The sequence below is a fragment of the Pristiophorus japonicus genome, chromosome 8 (genome assembly GCF_044704955.1).
Source record: "Pristiophorus japonicus isolate sPriJap1 chromosome 8, sPriJap1.hap1, whole genome shotgun sequence".
NCBI lineage: Eukaryota > Metazoa > Chordata > Chondrichthyes > Pristiophoridae > Pristiophorus > Pristiophorus japonicus.
In genome coordinates this window covers 232,662,448-232,681,423 of record NC_091984.1, presented here as the reverse complement: position 1 = coordinate 232,681,423, position 18,976 = coordinate 232,662,448, and the positions used below count along the sequence as shown (strand labels likewise).

Below are 18,976 nucleotides of genomic sequence, written 5' to 3'. Positions count from 1 at the left end.
AGAGATAGAGACACTGACAGAGAGACACTGGGTGGGGGGGCATCCCAGCTCGTTGTTGGAGGGCTCTCGGTGCTGCAGTCAGTAAGTAGAAAATGTTTTACTTACTGATTTAAAAAAAAAAATTTTTTCTTGTGCATTTTTCTTGATTTATTGGTTGATTTATTGATGTTTTTATCATTTATTATTGATAGCTCTTTATTTGTAAAACTGAAGTGTTTAATGTTTGTAAACTTCCCTTTAAAACTGCCCCCCCATTCCCTATGCCTGATTTGTAACCTACGCCTGATTTTCTAAGTGTCGACAAGGTTTTTCTGAGCGTACAAAAATCTGCACTTACTCCATTCTAAGTTAGTTTGGAGTAAGTTTTCACTGCCTAAACTTTCAAAACGGGCGTAAGTGGCCGGACATGCCCCCTTTTGAAAAAATAAATCTGTTCCAAACTGAAACTGTTCTAACTGATTAAACTGAGCAAACTAAATGCCGAGAATTGCAATTTCTAAGATACTCCATTCTAAACCAGTTGCTCCAAAAAAACGGGAGCAACTCAGGCCCAAACTTGGCCCCTAAGACTTGTTCTGGTGAGACTCAGCTTACTTTTGCATGCCTCCCATACTTCATTACATTTTATTTCCATGTATATTTTACAAATATTTATTTCCCTTGAAGCAACTTTTGTCAACCACTGTGATCTTGGTCCTGTACTTTTCTTCTTTTCCTTCTGATAGCGATATAGTTACTTTCCACATCCCTGTCTGAAGTACAATAAACTTCAAATAATTCCATCTTTTTGATTTAAATTCTGTATCCCTCTTCAAATTAATTTTACTTGGAGCTGCTAAAATAGCCAAGGTTTGCACTTCTAAAGTCTTGATATCTGTGTTGTTTTTTGACCCCTTTTGCTACAGTATTAAATCTGACTTTGCAATAAGCTCAAGAACCCAAGCATTTCCCCCATTTCCAGGCTAATAATTGTTTCCAGTGTGCACTGTTAAATATGGAATGTATCCCAGCATCTGTCCTAAAATGTCACTTTTATCAGATTGTGTTCAGCAAAATTTATTACTCCTACTGTTTTTCCCTTTACCTTTTATCCCTAGTTTTTGGTTGTCGGTTGTACCGTTTGATATATTGAAAACCCCCATGACTCATTAGTTTCCTGCAGCCAGCAACTGTCCTGTACTTCTTGACAACGTCACCTATTCTGTAGCTGCCTAACTAATTTCTACCCAAACTATTAATGCAGCCCTCCTTTCAACTGCTGCTTCTACGCTTTCATTAGCATTTGTCATTCATGTCATGTCACTCCTTTGTTTAACTTAACGGATCTGTGTAAATTAAGACCTCCTAGCTACCAATTCTTGGCATGTGGGTGAAGCTGGCAAGGTTCCCATCCATAGTTGCCCTCGAGAAGGTGGTGACGACCATTCTTGAACTGCTGCAGTCTGTGTGGTGAAGACAAGTCCACAATGCTGTTCCAGGATTTTGACCCAGTGACCATGAAGGAACGGCCATTATATGTCCAAGTCAGGATGGTGTATGACTTGGAAGGGAACTTGGAGGTTATGGTGTTCCCATGCACCTGCTGCCCTTGTCATTCTAACAAGTGGAAGCCGCGGGTTTGGGAGGTGCAGCTGAAGAAGCCTTGGTGTGTTACAGCAACCTGTTGACAGGACACGCTGCAGCCGCGGCATGCTGGTGGTGAATGTTTATTCTGGTGGTTGAAGCACCGATCAAGCAGACTGCTTTGTCCTGGATGGTGTCAAGCTTCTTCAGCGTTGTGGTTGCACCCATCCCAAGTGGAGAGTATTACATCACACTCCTGACTTGTGCTTTATAGGTGGTGGAGAAGCTTTGGAAAATCAGGTGGTGAGCCACTTGCCACACAATACCCAGCATCTGACCTGCTCTTGTAGCCATAACATTTATGTGGCTAGTTCAGTTGAGTTTCTGGTCAATCATGACTCCCAGGATGTTGATGATGGGGAACTCGGCAATGTCGATGAGAGATGAATTGGGTCTCTTGCATTGGCGATAGTTGCCTGGCACTTCTATGGTGTGACTGTTAACTTGCCACTGATCAGCTCAAGCCTGGATATTGTCCAGGTCTTATTACATGTGGCCATTACTTGAGGAATTGCGAATGGAATTGAAGATTGTGCAATCGTCAGCAAACATTCCTATTTCTGACAGAAAATACTGGAAATACTCAGCAAGTCAGGCAGCACCTGTGGAGAGAAACAGTTAACTTGCTTAAAAACTGTTACATCTCTAACTTTTTCCAATTCTGATGAAAGATCATTGACCTGAAACGATAACTGTTTCTTTCTCCACAGATGCTGCCTGACCTGCTGAGTATTTCCTGCCTTTTTAATTTCAGATTTCCAGCATCCGCAGTATTTTGCTTTTTTAGCCACCTTTCTGACGACTGTACTTTTACCAGATGTCAATTCTGCTTTTTCCAATTGCTTATTGCATCAGAATTAAAACCTTTACTTTTATCGTAATTTGAATTTTGTTTTGTATTTGTATTTTCTTCATCCAAATATTTCCTCCACCTCATTACCAATAACAATTATTTACCTGTCTTCACAGTAATTATCTCTCCCTTCTCAATCTACTTCCGACAAATCCAATTAGTCTAATTTTCAGAAGTTGAAAATCCATCGTTACTTTCAAAAGTTATTTCTCGTTGATTCTTTTGCCGTTCGAGTCAATGGGATCCAACACTTCGATGAAATTGCCAGTTAAATTGGCAATTCAGAATAATTACAAAATCACAAGTCTGCAAAGTACTGCTGTGTGGAGAAGAAAATGCTTAATTCACAAAAGTTTACATTCCTATAAAGGTGTGCCCAGAACTGTCTGCTGAAGCACTTACTTCAAAAGTTACAGTTTCAAAATTACATTTGAGGGTCAGAGTGAAAGGTAAGAGATTGCAGCTCTGGAAAGCACTGTGATACTATGAGTTTATTTCTCAGTTGCCTTTTAAAGTGCAGCGTGGGCACGCCATGCAATGAAATGGGCTGTGCTTCTTGTTCTTGCAGATGGCAAGTAAAATATATGGTCAGCAGAAGTCTATTTCCCAGGCGTGACTGAGATTCACAGTTACCTTCCCATAGGGAGATAATGGGCCCTAAATTGCGGCGCCTCTGTCCTTTGACAGATCATATGTATCCCGGGAGAAGGACATTCGTGTGCAGAGATTTGGGCTGTTTGCCCAATTCCTGCCCAGTGAATGTCCTTTAAACTCTTATGCCTGGTAAAAGCAGGTGTATAGGCATGTAATTTTTCTATCTTACGCCTGCTTTTACCAACATAAGAGTTTTAAAAGATAGAAAAATTAAAATTTATCTCCAATTTTTATATTTAAAACCCTGTCCATTAAGATAATTTTATTTTTACACCTATTAAAACATTTAAAAAAAAGTTTTGTTTAAAACATTTTAATTAAATTCAATTTCAATAAATTGTAAATATGTGAGGTGTTTTTTTATTTGTTGTGTTGTGTTTTTTGGGGTATTCTCATTGTATGAGCTCCCATTACTACAGGAGCTCACCATTATTACCAATGCGAATACTCCATGATCATTGGTGATCCAGGCCCACGTGATCCCAGGTTGCACTTGCGTTCCTGGGATGACTGCGAATGGAGGTCTCTGACCACAAATCTACATTCCTCCAGGAACACGAGGTAATTTTTTTTTAAATTTATTTGGAGGCATCCCCCTGCAGGAAGCCTCCGACCGCAATTTCTGGGCCATTATTGTCAGTTTGAGCTGAGTTGTCTGAGCTATAGGGGAAATTGACAATGTTGATTGACATCCCTTCCCTGTCACATGACTCAATTGGTTGATGATCCAAGCGTTTGTCCAGGTTGGCCCATCTCTGTCCTGTAACACAAGTGTCTGATTTTGATCTGGTTGTTTTTTGCGGAGGGGTGGAGAAAGAGGTGGCGGTAGAAAGAGAGACTTGGATTAATATAGTGCCTTTCACAACCACCGAACATCTCCAAGCACTTTACAGCCAATTAAGTACTTAATGAGGAGAAGAGATTTTTAGTATAACACACAATTAATTATAAAAACAGAAATCCTCTGGACCCGGAGATTCTGTGAGCATTTGATGGCAAGTAGCAACCAGTCGTACAGAGCACTCATGGTAGATATAATTGCCTTCAGTGTGGAAAAGGTCAATTGTCATACATACAGCCCTGCAGTAGCGATTTAAGCTCTGGAGTTAAGTCATTGTAAAGCACGGTCTTGATTTTCTAATGAACCACTGAGTAAGGCCTCGATTTTAATGTGAGAATAAGCTGAACCAATGCAAAGAATATTCTGAGCGTCGCCTGAGATTCTTCACTTTTCTCTTTGAAGCAGCTTTCATGCGACAGTAAAATCCTTTGCTCTCTCAGCTATTTATACACGATAGGCAGTGCTCGAGATCTGATTATTGATATTGTCATGGTAACAGCACCCAAAGATTCTGGTGTTAGTGCGGAGAGTGCTGAAGACCCTGTTCAGGCTTGCCTTACGATTCCTGGTTTAACGGTGGTTGGGTAGGAGTGAGTAAATGTTCTGTAGTTCATATGTTTTGACAGCTTTTTATCATTTAGGTTTTATTTTAATTTTCTAAACTCTGCTACAGATTGTGCACATATTAGTATTAACTGTTAACTCCACGTTTGACATTTCCATATGCATTAGGAATGTATTCATCAAAACTGTATCTATTAAGCTGGTCACACCTTAACGGTATTTCAGCATAGTGTTATGTATTAGCAGAATTCATTTAGTTTAAAAACGCCACAGCTGCTTTCAGTTGGTTGATTTGCATGACAGCCCTGCCCAGAGCACAAATGAGATGTGAGTGTTCGTTGTTATACTATTTGGCATAATTTAGTATCTTGTCAATTTTCCAGAGTTTTTCAACTATATTAAAGAAAGACTTGCATTTACAATAGCACCTTTCATGATCTTGTGACGCCCCAAAGCGCTTTACAGCCAATGAAGCACTTGTAATGTAGGAAACATGGCAGCCAATTTGCGCACAGCAAGGTCCCTCAAACAGCAATATGATAATGACCAGATAATCTGCTTGTGATGTTGATTGAGGGATAAATATCGGCTGGGACACCGGGACGAACTCCCCTGCACTACCACGAAATAGTGTCATCGGATCTTTTACGTCCATCTGAAAGACAGCACCTCTGACAGTGCAGCACTCCCTCAGTACTGCTCTCCCCCAGTAAATTTCTGCCGAGATTTTTGTGCTGAAGCTTTTGGAGTGGGACTTGAACCCACAACCTTCTGACTTGGGCAAAGGTGTTAGCAACTGAGCCACAGCTGACACACATTCATGCTGTTGCACTGTAACCTGGAGACGTATTAAAATATCTTGCATTAATTTTCATTTAAAATTTAATCACTATTATTAATTTTAGACTTCCACCTGTTGAGTTGAATTAATAGAGTAGAGTTTGTTGGGAGATTGAGCTTGACTGACGTGTACAGGATGCTTATGCAGATTAGTACATGACTTTAAGTGGACAAGTGCCAGCAATTAAATCACTCATTAGATGGAAAAGCAGAAGCCAGTGCTTTGATCGGTACATATTCTGATGGATGGAATAACAAATCCTTTCTTCATTGGATTCCTGTTGGTTCAACTTAATTCAGAGTCGTTACAGTGAAGACTGTCTCCAGGCAAATGTTGTCTGCTTTTCCACATTAATGCAGCAACTATATAATTTCAAAACATTGCAATTTTCTATTTATCTGAGAAATGTTTGAGATATTTGACAGCCATATAATAGAGCTGGCTGAAAGCAAATCGGAAGCACTGTTGCTTCCTAGGGGGATTTTTTGTGACGGCTATAATGATGAGAATAAAAGTTGAGAGCTTTAACAGGAAAGTCACAGCAGGAACTAATCGGCAAATTTTAAAACCCAAATCATGTTTTCCTTAAGCCATCCTTTGGGAATGGTTATATAATCTAGATTGTCCATGCAATGACATTGTGTACTCTCTTTTTACGAGAGTTTTTAGTTTATTATTTTGAAACCGATACTTTTTTGCAAACTTGGTATCGGAGTATGAGACGCTAAAATGAGGTCACATCTGTCCTCTCAGGTGAATGTAAGCGATCCTGCAGCACGACTGGAAGAGCAGCAGGGAAGCGCTCCCCAGTGTCCTGAGCCAATATTTATCCTTCAATCAACTTCAATAAAAGAGATTATCTGGTCATGATCTCCTTGCTGTTTTTGGGGCCTTGCTATGCACAAATTGGCTGCCACGGTTCCCGAAATTAGAACAATGGCTATACTTCAAAAAGTACTTAATTGGCTTTGGGATGTACTGAGATTGTAAAAGGTGCTGTAGAAATGCAGTTTATTTCTTTTGGAACCCAAACATAATTGACATCCAGCTGCCATAAACATGTCTGCAATAACATAAGTGATGCTGATTGCTCCAAAACTTGTCAGAAGAGAAGCAGCATTTTTAATAAAATGTCTCTCCCTATGTAACCTTAAATCATTGCTATAATGTTTCCTGGTACTGTATCCAGCCTGATTCTGCACATAGTCCTTGTAGATTGTGCCACCCATATAATGCAGTGGTCAGGATGCAGTTCCATTTTTGTCCCTCGGTTATGTTTTTTTTGTGTGCTTTTTCTTTTTCATGTTGCTCTCCATGCCTAAACTAGAGTAAACTTTGGAACACATCTCCACTAGTATCTTTGAGCCACACTGGAGACTGTAAATTGAGGACTAGAAAATATCCTATGATATTCTGATCTTAAAACCACAGACCAATTATTTCCTCTAATTATACGTTCAGTACTTGTCAAAGAACCAACATTTGAATTTCTTGTTAAACTTTCAAGAGCCCAACCCTATAAACAATAAGAGTGTTTGTTCTGGCAGTGAGAGCATAAAACTGTTGCCTGAAATAAGAGAAGTAGCAGCAGAGATTGTGGATGCATTGGTTGTAATTTACCAAAATTCCCTGGATTCTGGTGCAGTCCCAGCAGATTGGAAAACTGCAAATGTAACGCCCCTTTTTGGGAGGTAGACAAAAAGCAGGAAACTATAGACCAGTTAGCCTAACATCTGTGGTTGGGAAAATGTTGGAGTCCATTATTAAAGAAGCAGTAGCAGGACATTTGGAAAAGCATAATTCAGTCAGGCAGAGTCAGCATGGATTTATGAAAGGGAAATCATGTTTACCAAATTTGCTGGAATTCTTTTGAGGATGTAACAAACAGAGTGGATAAAGGGAAACCAGTAGCTGTGGTGTATTTGGATTTCCAGAAGGCATTTGACAAGGTGCCACATAAAAGTTACTGCACAAGATACAAATTCATGGGATTGGGAGTAATATATTAGCATGGATAGAGGATTGGCTAACTAACAGAGAATGGAGAGTAGGGATAAATGGTTCATTCTCGGTTTGGCAACCAATAACTACTGGGGTGCCGCAGGGATTAGTGCTGAGACCTCAATTATTTGCAATTTTTAACGACTTGGAAGAAGGGACTGAGTGTAACATAGCCAAGTTTGCTGACTATACAAAGATGGGAGGAAAAGCAATATGTGAGGAGGACACAAAACCTGCAAAAGGACATTGACAGGCTAAGTGAGTGGGCAAAAATTTTGCAGATGGAGTATAATGTTGGAAAGTGAGGGGTCATGCACTTTGGCAGAAAAAAAATCGAAGAACAAGTTATTATTTCAATGGAGAAAAATTTCAAAGTGCTGCAGTACAGTGGGACCTGGGGGCACTGGCGCATGAAACACAAAAGGTTAGTGTGCAGGTACAGCAAGTGATCAGGAAGGCCAATGGAATGTTGGCCTTTATTGCAAAGGGGATGGAGTATAAAAGCAGGGAAGTCTTGCTACATTTATACAGGGTATTGGTGAGGCCACACCTGGAGTACTGTGCGCAGTTTTGGTTTCCATATTTAAGAAAGGATATACTTGCTTTGGAGGCAGCTCAGAAGGTTCACTCGGTTGATTGTGGAGATGAGGGAGTTGACTTATGAGGAAAGGTTGAGAAGGTTGAGCCTCTACTCATTGGAATTCAGAAGAATGAGTGGTGATCTTATTGAAATTGAGGGGGCTTGACGAGGTGGATGCAGGGAGGATGTTTCCATTGATGGGGCAGACTAGAACGAGGGGGCATAATCTTCGAATAAAGGGCTGCCCATTTAATAATGAGGAGGAATTTCTTCTGAGGTTTGTAAATCTGTGGAATTCGTTGCCTCAGATCTGTGAAAGCTGGATCATTGAATAAATTTAAGACCGAGATAGACAGTTTCTTAACCGTAAAGGAATAAGTGGTTATGGGGAGAGGGCAGGAAAGTGCACCCGAGTCCATGATTGGATCAGCCACGATTGCATTAAATGGCGGAGAAGGCTCGAGGGGCCGTATTGCCTACTCCTCCTATTTCTTAATTTCATTGGGACTATTTAAGAACATAAGGGTTTTCTTCTATTTGACGTGATGCTCTATATCAGAACAACAACACATTTATTTAGCATTTTTTTATGTAGGAAATGCCCCATGGCACTTCAGAGACCTGGGGAGAAAAATGGGTGTTGAACCAAGGAGGAGTGACCAAAAGCTTGGTCGAAAAAGTACATTTTAAGGAGGATCTTGAAGAAGTTGTCACTATTTTACAAAGAGACCATTAACAATTGGGAGGAAGGGGTCCTTGTTCAGTTGGATTTTGTTTTTATTCCATGTGATGGAAGTTTGGAGTGGAAGGTGGGGGGCCAGCCAGCAAGAGGGGATTAAGGAGGGAATTCTAGTCGGATTAAGGCTTGATTACCAAAGTGGGGTAAAGAGAGGGGAGAGGAACAGTGAGCAGAAATTGTAAGGTTCCAAAATGTTCGAGAGGGGGATGGGTGATGCCATGGAGGGATTTAAACACCGCCATAGTCATTTTAATTTTGTGTCACTGGGGGACCAGGAGCCGTTGTCGGTTAGGAAGGATGAGAGTGATGGGACAAGCGGGCAGCAGAATTTTGAACAAGCTACAATTTAGAGTGGAGGATGGGGGACCATCCAGAAGAGCATTAGAGTAATCTGGAGGTGACAATGGCAAGGGTGAGGGTTTCAGCACTGGATAGATTGTGATAGGGAATGGAGATGGACCATGTTGTGCAAGTTGAAGGTCTTTTTGATAAAGAGGAAGCTCAGCTCGGGGGTCATACAGAATGACAAGATTATCAACAGTCGAGTTGCACTTCAAACAATTGCCAAAGAGGGTATGGAGCCGATTGCAAGGGTATGGGACTCGTGGCAAAGATGATAGTTTGCTCTTCCCAATACTTAACTGAAGGACATTGAGACTTAATGAAGACTGGATGTCAGATGAGGACAGATGGTGTGGAGGTGGTGAAGTTGAGAGAAGCAGTGGAGAATTAGAATTGGGAATCGTTGAATTACATATGAAAGCTGACCCGCCTGTCTTAGATCATTTTGCCAAGGGACAGCATGTAGTGGACCAAGGATGGATCCTTGGCCGGGGGGGGAGGGAAGCTCTGAAGGGGACAGTACAGGTTTGGGAAGAGACATCATTGAGAGGTGCTCTGGCCGTGAATGGATAGGCAAGAGTGTAACTTTGAGGGCAGTCCCCTGGTGCTCGGCAATGGAGGAGAAGTGTTTTGCCTCCAGCTCGAGAAGAAATCTTCTTCTATATCATGCTGTCTAAGCTTAGGATAGTATCTGTCCAAGTGGCACCATTTGAACTCAGTGCCATTGCTACATTTATAAGCTCACTGGGCAAGTGAGGGATATTATGGTCCAGTTGTTGCAGTTTTGTACTAATGCACCATTGCCACAAAATCAGCAAATTCTAGTCAGGTTGGCAGTCTGACTGCAGAATACACAAAGCGCCAGAGGCATGTGACAGTAGAAGGCGAACTAGATGGACCTTGGGAAGTTTTCCATCTTGCTAGTCCTATCTCATGGGTCAACCCACCTACTCCCAGTATTCTGTTGTCACTATTTTACACCGAGGTAATTAACAATTGGGAATGAGGTAGTCCTTGTTCACAGTTGGATTGTATTTTTGTTTCCTGTGATGTAAGTGCCTGGCTCACTATATGCCTCTTGATAGCACAATTTGTTGTTTGAAGAATATAGGCATGAAACTCCTTCCAAGACTGCTGCAAGATACTGGAGCACCTAAGCTTAATTTGTTACGAAATGAGTTATTAAGCAATATAGTTATGAATAATTTTTTAACATCTGTACTTTTTTTCTTTAATACTGTTTTAAGTGTTGCTGGTTTTAAGAGGAAAAAATGCTGAGATCAAATGGTGCTTGCTGAAGCACCCCAGTTTGTTACTGAATTTCTGTTAATATTCATTTGCGAAGAGTTTAAAACATTTATGGAAAGAGACACAAAACTCCCAAAAGGTTGAAGGAAACATGTTTTTTCTGTGGGATACTGATGTGTAAACTCTAAAATAGGAAGTGAAAGAGAACTTCTTCACCAAGCAAAATAATCCAAGGATATTAATTCACGTGTAGATTTACCCTGCTACTCCTTTTGAGCAGCTCAAAATACAGTATATTTAGGGCTGAAGAATGCAGCTGAGCGAACATTTCAAGTCCTATTATAAGCACATTTCAGACTGGCTTCATATCGAGTAGAAATTTGAGTCCTTGTTGAGAAGTGTTTGGCAAACACTGAGCAAAGATTATCGCCTATGATTATTCCAGCTGCTATCCTTTCCAAGTACTCGTTCATCCTCCCGCTGGCTTTAAATGCATCTGGAGAAATCTTTGTTAGTGAGCTGCCATCGAGTATGTTATGTATTCTTTTTTAAAACTCATAAATGCCATTTTCTGATCACTTGAGTTGAAGAGCTTTTCATCCTGCCATGTTTGACAAACTCCAGCGTCAGTAGTCTCCTTGCAGTAGATTTAACAGCATGTAATTAGTGGCGCCATGAGGCTGATAAATGTTAGGCTGCATTCGACACTGAAATATGAATACAGGTATTACTAAGGAAAGGACCACCTGGAGTTTTGCACCGATACAAGCCAACAAAACTCAATATTGTATTTACATTAAGTCCCAACATCTGCCACATCTTGTCATCTAATTGCTTATGTCTTTGCATTGACAGTTTTGTGGGTGAGTCGTGCTGCAAAGATGTAGTGGAATGGTGGTTGAAATTTACATTCTTTTTAATCCTCTGCTGCTCCACATAAAACAGCTAGAGTTGCATACTGCCTGCATGTCTTTTTCTCCTTTCAATCGCTGCTTTACAGGAAAAGTTACTTGGTTTGAACTGTTCCAGAAATGTGACTAGAGGGCTTCCAATATCTTTAAGCAACGAAACAGTTTTCTTCTGTACTGTAGCAATTGTGTGACTCCAGTGAGGTGTGGTTCAACACAGCTCAGAACTAATGGTCTCCGCCTGCCCCCCCACTGACTCCTGTATTTTTCTCTTCCCCTGCTTGGACTGTCCATTTTGTTCACTCCAATGAAGTTAATCAACCTCACATGGAAATGATCATGTCATTAGTCTGGTTGAAATTCACCTGAGCAGATCCGAGATGAAAAATATTCTGATCCACGGCCAACTTTTTTTTTTCTCTCTTTTTCTTTCTCTCTCTCTCTCTCTCTCTCTCTCTCTCTCTCTCTTTCTCTCTTCTCCGCTCGCTCGCTCTCCTCACACTTTTTCGCCCCCTCCAAGTTCATGCACTGCTGTTTAGTTTTATTATATTACCATTGTGACACACTAGCAGTTCACTACATGAGTGTGACGAATGTGAACACACCTTTTGGATAGATGAAAAATTCAACACAGGGATTCTGTTACATCGGGGTGCCACATTTAGTATTCCACACTGTTGATGGTTGATACAGTCTGACATGCAGATAGATCCAAGGAACTGCTCACTGTTTTATTTTTGAAGTGTGGAAATTACTACATTGAGACACTGAACAGTGAAGCATTCATGATCGGTTCCCAGCTTGTTGTATGAATCAGCCCAATCTATGAATGCAAGTTGGTTATTGAGCTCTGGGGAATGTTCCTTTTGGGCATATAGACTTCATTGGGGAGGAGGAACAAGAGATTTAGAGAAATTTTGATAATGATGGTAAATAAGCTGCAAATAGTGCCCCAAACAATCACAGACTCGTCCTGTTTTGATTTTGAAAGTGGTTTCATAGAATCGTATAATTTTACAGCAGAGAGAGGCTTCTCAGCCATTTTGCCTGTGCCAGCTCTCTGCTGAGTCTGACTCCCCTACCCATTATCTGCACTATTTTCATATTTGTTTCTTTTGCAAATATTTATCTACTTCCCTTAAAAACGATTATGGATCTGCTTCTACCACTGTTTATGGGAAGCAGTTCCATGTCCAAACAACCCACTGCGTTGATTTTTTTAAAAAAAAGCAACTCTGCCAAAAGAACGAAGGGAAGTTAGCAATTAAATTTATGCTCACTTTTAGTAACACCACCAGATTTCCTCAATCTCTGTTTTAATGAAAGAAAATGATTTGTATAAGTTACGGATCACATCCTTCCGTTTATACTCTATATGCCTACTTCAGCAGTGTTTCCAACCTGTGCTTCCATTTTTAACGATTTGTATATTTGAACCCCAAGTCATTTTGATCGTCTGCTCCTTTTAATTGTTTTCTATATAGTGCATATTTCCCCTCCCCTTTTCTTCCTCCCAAAACACTGAGCCACATATTTCAATGCAATAAATTTCATCTGGTCTTATCTTCCCGCTCTATTAACTTGTCTGTCATTCTGCACTTGCTTATCGTCATCTTCACAGTTAAATGCTACTTAATTTTCATTTGCAGATTTTGATATTCTGCAGATATATTGAGCAATAGATCCAATGCTCATCCCAAGGGGAGACCACTGAGTACATCCCAGCAGTTTGAAAAACCTCCATTAACCACAACTTTTGTTTTCCGTCCTTTAACCGACTTCTTATTAGTTTGCCAAACACGATTTGCCTATTACAAATCGTTTTGGCGTGTCTTTTAATTAACCTCTGCTTTTTAGGGGAGTATTAATCTTAACCCATATTTTGGCCTATTGAAGCATACCCACTTGCCATAATGTTAGCCAGATTTATGTACTTCTGCCATTTTGAATAGTTAAGTTGGCAATCCTCGAGTTCGATGGCACAACTTTGATATCTTAGAATGTTTGGAAGATTGTAGTCAGAGCCTCTACTATTTCCCCTCTCTCTTCACTCAACAAATTAGGATGTGTGCCATCATGACCGGGTGCCTTTTCCACCAATTCTCTGTGCTGCATCCTTATCTATAGTTATCCTATCTAATTGTTCCAACAACTCCTTTTGTACTGTTTAATTTCCACTACTGCATTCTTCCATGAAAACTGAAGCAAAGTACTCATTCAGTATCTCTGGCATTTCTTTATCCTCCATAAGAACATTTGCCTTTTAATCTCTAATCGACCCTGTCCCCCCTTTGTTCTCTTACTTGTCATGTTCATGAAATCCTTCACTGCCTCCCTTTATTGCCTGCCAACCTTTCTACTTACCCTTGTGTTGGAATCTCCTTTTATGGTTTTTCTCTATTTTCTTCTGTATCAATAGCCCTAGATTTATTATATGCCTCTTTACTGCCCCTTTCTCCCCCCCCCCCCCCCTTCAATTTTAGATCCTCTCTTCATCCAAGGAACTCGAGTGGAATCACCTTAATTTGAGAATATGTCTGAATACTTTATAACCAAGAAGGTTCAGCTCCCAGTCCTGCTGTCGGCTAAGCCCCATCTTTTAATGCTATTATATCACACCCATTGCAGTAATTTGTGCTTTTTGCTCATCCATTTTATTCACAATAAATTGTAAGCCCTTATGTGCATGCAACTCCAATCTGCCTCTGTTGTTTACTTGCCGGTGAGGGTGATGAGTGAAGTTAATGCATATGGATTAAATGTCGTTCATACCTTCTCTCCAGGCTATGAGCTGCTGTACCAGCCGGAGGTGGTTCGCCTCTACTTATCCTTGCTCACAGAAAGTCGCAATTACAACACATTGGAGGCTGCCGCGGGGGCCCTGCAGAACCTAAGTGCTGGGCAGTGGACGGTGAGTGCAGTAATACAGCTAACACTGAGATATTGTCGGAGGTTTCACAGTTTTGAATGCAACAACCCAATTGCTAACGGTCCCCTCTTTTCTCTTCTCCACTGCCCCCCCCCCCCCCCCTACTCCGGCCCAAATGGTAAATTCTCTGCAGAGGGATCGAACTTGTATCCGTATTTCAGTTGACAAATAGTGTTGTCCAATAGAAAATGCTGACTGGCCACAAGAGTGGCTAAAGCAATACTGTTTTAGCCACATGCATTAAATTTAGTGGGAAATTTCCTTGTGTGTACACTCAATACAGGGATAGTTATGTGTATATTTACTTCATAAATATCTACCATCAGTAACCAAGGAAGTAATGCACTCACGATCAAAAAACACTCGCACATTCAGCTTTTTGGCTTGACATTTTACCAGCAAACACACAAAGTACACATGCATACTCATGAGAATCTGTATTGAGATCACATTCCCAACAATGGTGACTATCCTTTATTTACTAATCAGAATTGCAATTAGCCATATTTGGATTCCCAATTAGTCACATGTGGCTAACGTATTGAACAAAATTGATCAAAAAAATATATTTTGGGGGGCGGGGAGGGCGTGAGGAAGAATAGCATTGCTTCACTATGGTGAAATGCATTCCAGTAAGGGTAACCATATTCTTGGAGCTGTAAATTTTGCATAGAATCACTAACTCTGCAAAGTCAGGGGATTCCAAGAATTTCAAGAAGGAGTCTTATTTAGATCGTAGACCATAGCAGATCCTGTGGAACACATCGGGTCACTCCGAGTTGACTGAGCTTTATGAACTCCATACAGCACTTCTCATTAGAGCTAGCTTGTATTTTAAAGATGTGCTGTAAAACTTTATCGAGCAGTTTTGGCTCCGAAACAAAATGCAGCTTGTTCAAACTCCTGTGCTTCTATTATACAGCTGCAGAGCACATTTTAGATATAGTGGTTACGTGCTTGCACTGCATGAAGGAACAGCCTTGGTGGGTGAGGGAAAGCGGGGGGGAGGGGAGGGAGGGGAGGGCAGAAATAGCCCTTGGAAGAGAACTTTCTCTCGGAATTTTTTTTTCATGCGGTCTTTAGATCCTGGTTACATTAAGTGGTCATTGTACTGGCCTGAAAGTAAACAGTAAACTTTGATGAGCGAGAGGGGGAAAGAAAACTTAATAGGCATAAATTCATACGTTGAAAAAAAAAAATCCATACTTGGCAACAGAGAAATAACTTTATCGCGTGCAAGTCTCTCCATTATGCACTGATATGAAGATGGTTAAATATTTTGGTAATAGTTGCCAGGACTGGAAAATTTTAGCTATGAGGAAAGATTGAATCAGCTGGGATTGTTTTCTTTGGAACAGAGGAGGCTGAGAGGAGATTTAATTGAGGTGTCTAAAATGATGAGGGGCCTAGATCGGTCCATCCTATCTATTCTATTTCCTTCAGCAGAGGGGTCAATTAACAGCGGGCATAGATTGAAAGTAGTTGGTGGAAGGATTAGAGGAGAGATGAGGAAAGATTTTTCACCCAGAGGGTGGTGAGGGTCTGGAACTCACTCCCTGAAAGGGTGGCCGAGGCAGAAACCCTCAGCACATTTTTTTAAAAGTACTTGGATGTGCACTTAAAGATCTGTAATCTATAGGGCTACGGACCTGGTGCTGGAAGGTGAGATTCAGCTGGTAACTCTTTTTCGACCGACACAGACACGATGGGCCAAATGGCCTCCTTCTGTTTTGTAATTTTCTGAGTTTAGAGGTGGAAATGTGATGACATTTATTTCTAATTTTTAGTGAATATAGAACATTACTGAACTATTTTGTGAAGTGCCACTTAAACAAATAACCACATCCATATTATACTTAATAGGTCAAATGTTTACAAAGGATTAAGAAAACTTAAAGTATGTACGCACAAATGGTTGCACAGAATTGAAATTAAATAATGTGCTGGAAACTTGTAATTTAAAAAAATATATTGCATATGCATAGGAGGACGTCAGCAGCATCTGAAAGTAAGCTAGGTCAACAGAACCTAGTCAGGGTTCTGTTGAACTGTTGGATCTGAAATATCGGTTCATCTTTTTTTCGGATGCTTACTGGACTGTGTATTTTTTGGTTTGATTTCATGGTGTTGTTAGTAAATTTTGCTCGTAATTACTGAACTTGATGAGGTGCTGAATTGATGTACACTGTTGAAGCAGAGATACCAGAGAAGGTCATCAGCATTTGCTGTTTAAGCAAAATGTAAAGGTTTCATTTTTTTTAATGATTTGCTCTTCAAATTCCATACCAATTCTGCTGTGAGAATTCCACATTTATGGGCTGAGTTATTTCACAACAGCTCCTTTGTGATCTGAGTTCTAACTCTTCAGTGTCAGTAAATAATCAAATAGAATATAAGAAATAAGAACAGGAGTAGGCCACCTGGCCCCTTGAGCCTGCTCCACCATTTAATAAGATTATGGCTGATCTGATCATGGACTCAACTCCACTTCCCTGCCCGCTCCCTGTAACCCTTTATTCCCTTATTGCTCAAAAATCTATCTACGACTTAAATATATTCAATGACCCAGCCTCCACAGCTCTCTGGGGGCAGAGAATCCCATAGATTTAAAACCCTCTGAGAGGAAATTCCTCCTCATCTCAGTTTTAAATGGGCGGCCCCTTATTCTGAGATTATGTCCCGTAGTTCTAGTTTCCCCTCTGCATCCACCTTGTTGAGCCCCTTCATTATCTTGCATGTTTCGATAAGATCACCTCTCATTCTTCTGAACTCCAATGTGTATAGGCCCAACCTCTCCTCATAAGTCAACTCCCTCATCTCTGGAATCAACCTAGTGAACCCTCTCTGAACAGCCTGCATTGCAAGTATATTCTTCTTTAAATATGGAGACCAAAACTGTACGCAGTGCTCTTGGTGTGGCCTCACCAATACCCTGTACAGTTGTAGCGGGACTTCTCTGCTTTTATATACTCTTTCTCCCCACCCCCCTTGCAATAAAGGCTAACATTCTCCATTTGCCTTGCTGTACATGCCTACTCACTTTTTGTGTTTCATGCACAAGGACCCACCGGTCCTTCTGTACTGCAGTTTGCAATTTTTATCCATTTAAATTATAATTTTTTCTATTTTTTTTCTGCCTAGTGGATATACTCACATTTTCCCACATTATACTCAATCAGCCAAATTTTTGCCCACTCACTTCGCCTGTCTCATTAAACTAAGCACTTTTAATACATATTAAAGAAAATCCATACTGGGCAACAGAGAAATCAGTTTCTCTAAATTGTAAAATAACTTTATGGCGTGCAAGTCTCTCCAGTATGCACTGATATGAAGATGGTTAAATATTTTGGTAATTTTTGCTGTAATTACAGTGGTCCAGTTACATTCGTTCAACTGTCCGGAAAGAGAAGGGCCTCCCAATCTTGGTCGAGCTGCTGAGATCGGATTCTGATAAGGTCGTACGAGCTGTGGCAATTGCATTGCGAAACCTTTCTGTCGACGGGCGCAATAAAGATCTCATAGGTACAATGCCAAAGATAAATGTCACCGTTTTCGTTTTTGTCGCTTTTAAGTGTCATCTGGAGTCTTGAGTCACCCAATGGCTGCTCTTGTGGTAGAACAGTGGATTCTCATCCAGAAGGCACTCATTGAAATTCTTGTCTTGAGTCATTTGAGCTTGCTTGTTCCCCGTGTCTCAGTTTTGCCAATTTTTATTTGGCCTACTGAATGGACTGCATTATAGTCAAGGACTGAAGCTCCTGGCGAGGAAAACTGTTGTGGTCTGTCTCATCCTGTCCAAGGGAACTATCTCTCATCTGATGACAGGATGGTATGATCAATAGCTTTGGAAGTCCTTGGCATATCCTGTGTTACTGTTGCAACTGAGGGGGACAATGTGCCAGCAAGAAACCATAGAGGGGTCTGTGGGACCAGCTGAGGATGAATTGACAGGCCAGTTGGCTGCAGACTTCTGTAGTTTCTAATGCCAGGAAGGAGATGGCCTGTCTTTCATTTTTGTCCTCTTCAGAATTGAGAAACTGCACACTACATGGTGACCCAGTTAGAGTGACCACATTTCCCCTAGCCCCTCCCTCATTCAAATTCCTCAGTTTGGGGTTTTAAGCAGCAGTGGAATTCAGTTCATTGACTTTGGTCGGGGAACCCAAGATTTTAATCATGAGTAGTAGATTGCCCACCAGAAAGAATCTTTTTTTTTTAAAGTCAAAAACAACTGTTCCTCAGGATCTCTGTCCACCTTTTACAGCAACCACACCCCCGGTATTTCTGTAGCCTTGAGTCTAGAATGGTATTGTTTTGGTATTAGTAGCATTTGGCTGATTTAACTCTAAAATGTACCATTTGTTGATTATTCTAAGTCAATATAATTGTAATAAAAATGAAACCCAGCAATTATAAATAATTTTATCACAAAATTGTATATTGCCTTAGTGTTTATTTGCTACACGTGCCATAATCCTGTTTTCTTGGCTATGGCCATCTAAATAACACAGTACATGAATAATATGTGACTAATCAGAGCTCTCGTCATAGTTTGAATGTACAGGTTGAACCTCCCTTATCCAGAACTCCCTTATCTGGAACCACCCCTCGTTCGGAACCATTCCCGGCCACCGGGTGGCGCATGCACACAACGCAGCTGGTCAAAATCCTCAAAATATCAATGAAAAAAAAAACTTGCCCATTTACATTTACAGACCCACAATAAATTTACCCCAAATCTTTGAAGAATATCAATGTTAAATAAATTTACCCAACTTTGGAGCTGACATCTTTGGGGCCAGGCCAGCTCACACCACACTAATGGAAATTCCAATAAAAATTGTTCAGAA

The 18,976-nt window shown here is 40.7% G+C and overlaps 1 protein-coding gene across 1 annotated transcript in view; it reads left to right on the top strand.

The window, feature by feature from the left end:
• arvcfb (ARVCF delta catenin family member b) overlaps nucleotides 1-18,976 on the top strand; it is a 370,176-nt gene that overhangs the window by 327,737 nt on the left and 23,463 nt on the right. The window contains exons 14-15 of the mRNA XM_070888063.1: nucleotides 13,978-14,105; nucleotides 17,498-17,648. Coding sequence (XP_070744164.1) covers nucleotides 13,978-14,105; nucleotides 17,498-17,648 — 279 coding nt within the window. The remainder of the gene's footprint in view (nucleotides 1-13,977; nucleotides 14,106-17,497; nucleotides 17,649-18,976) is intronic.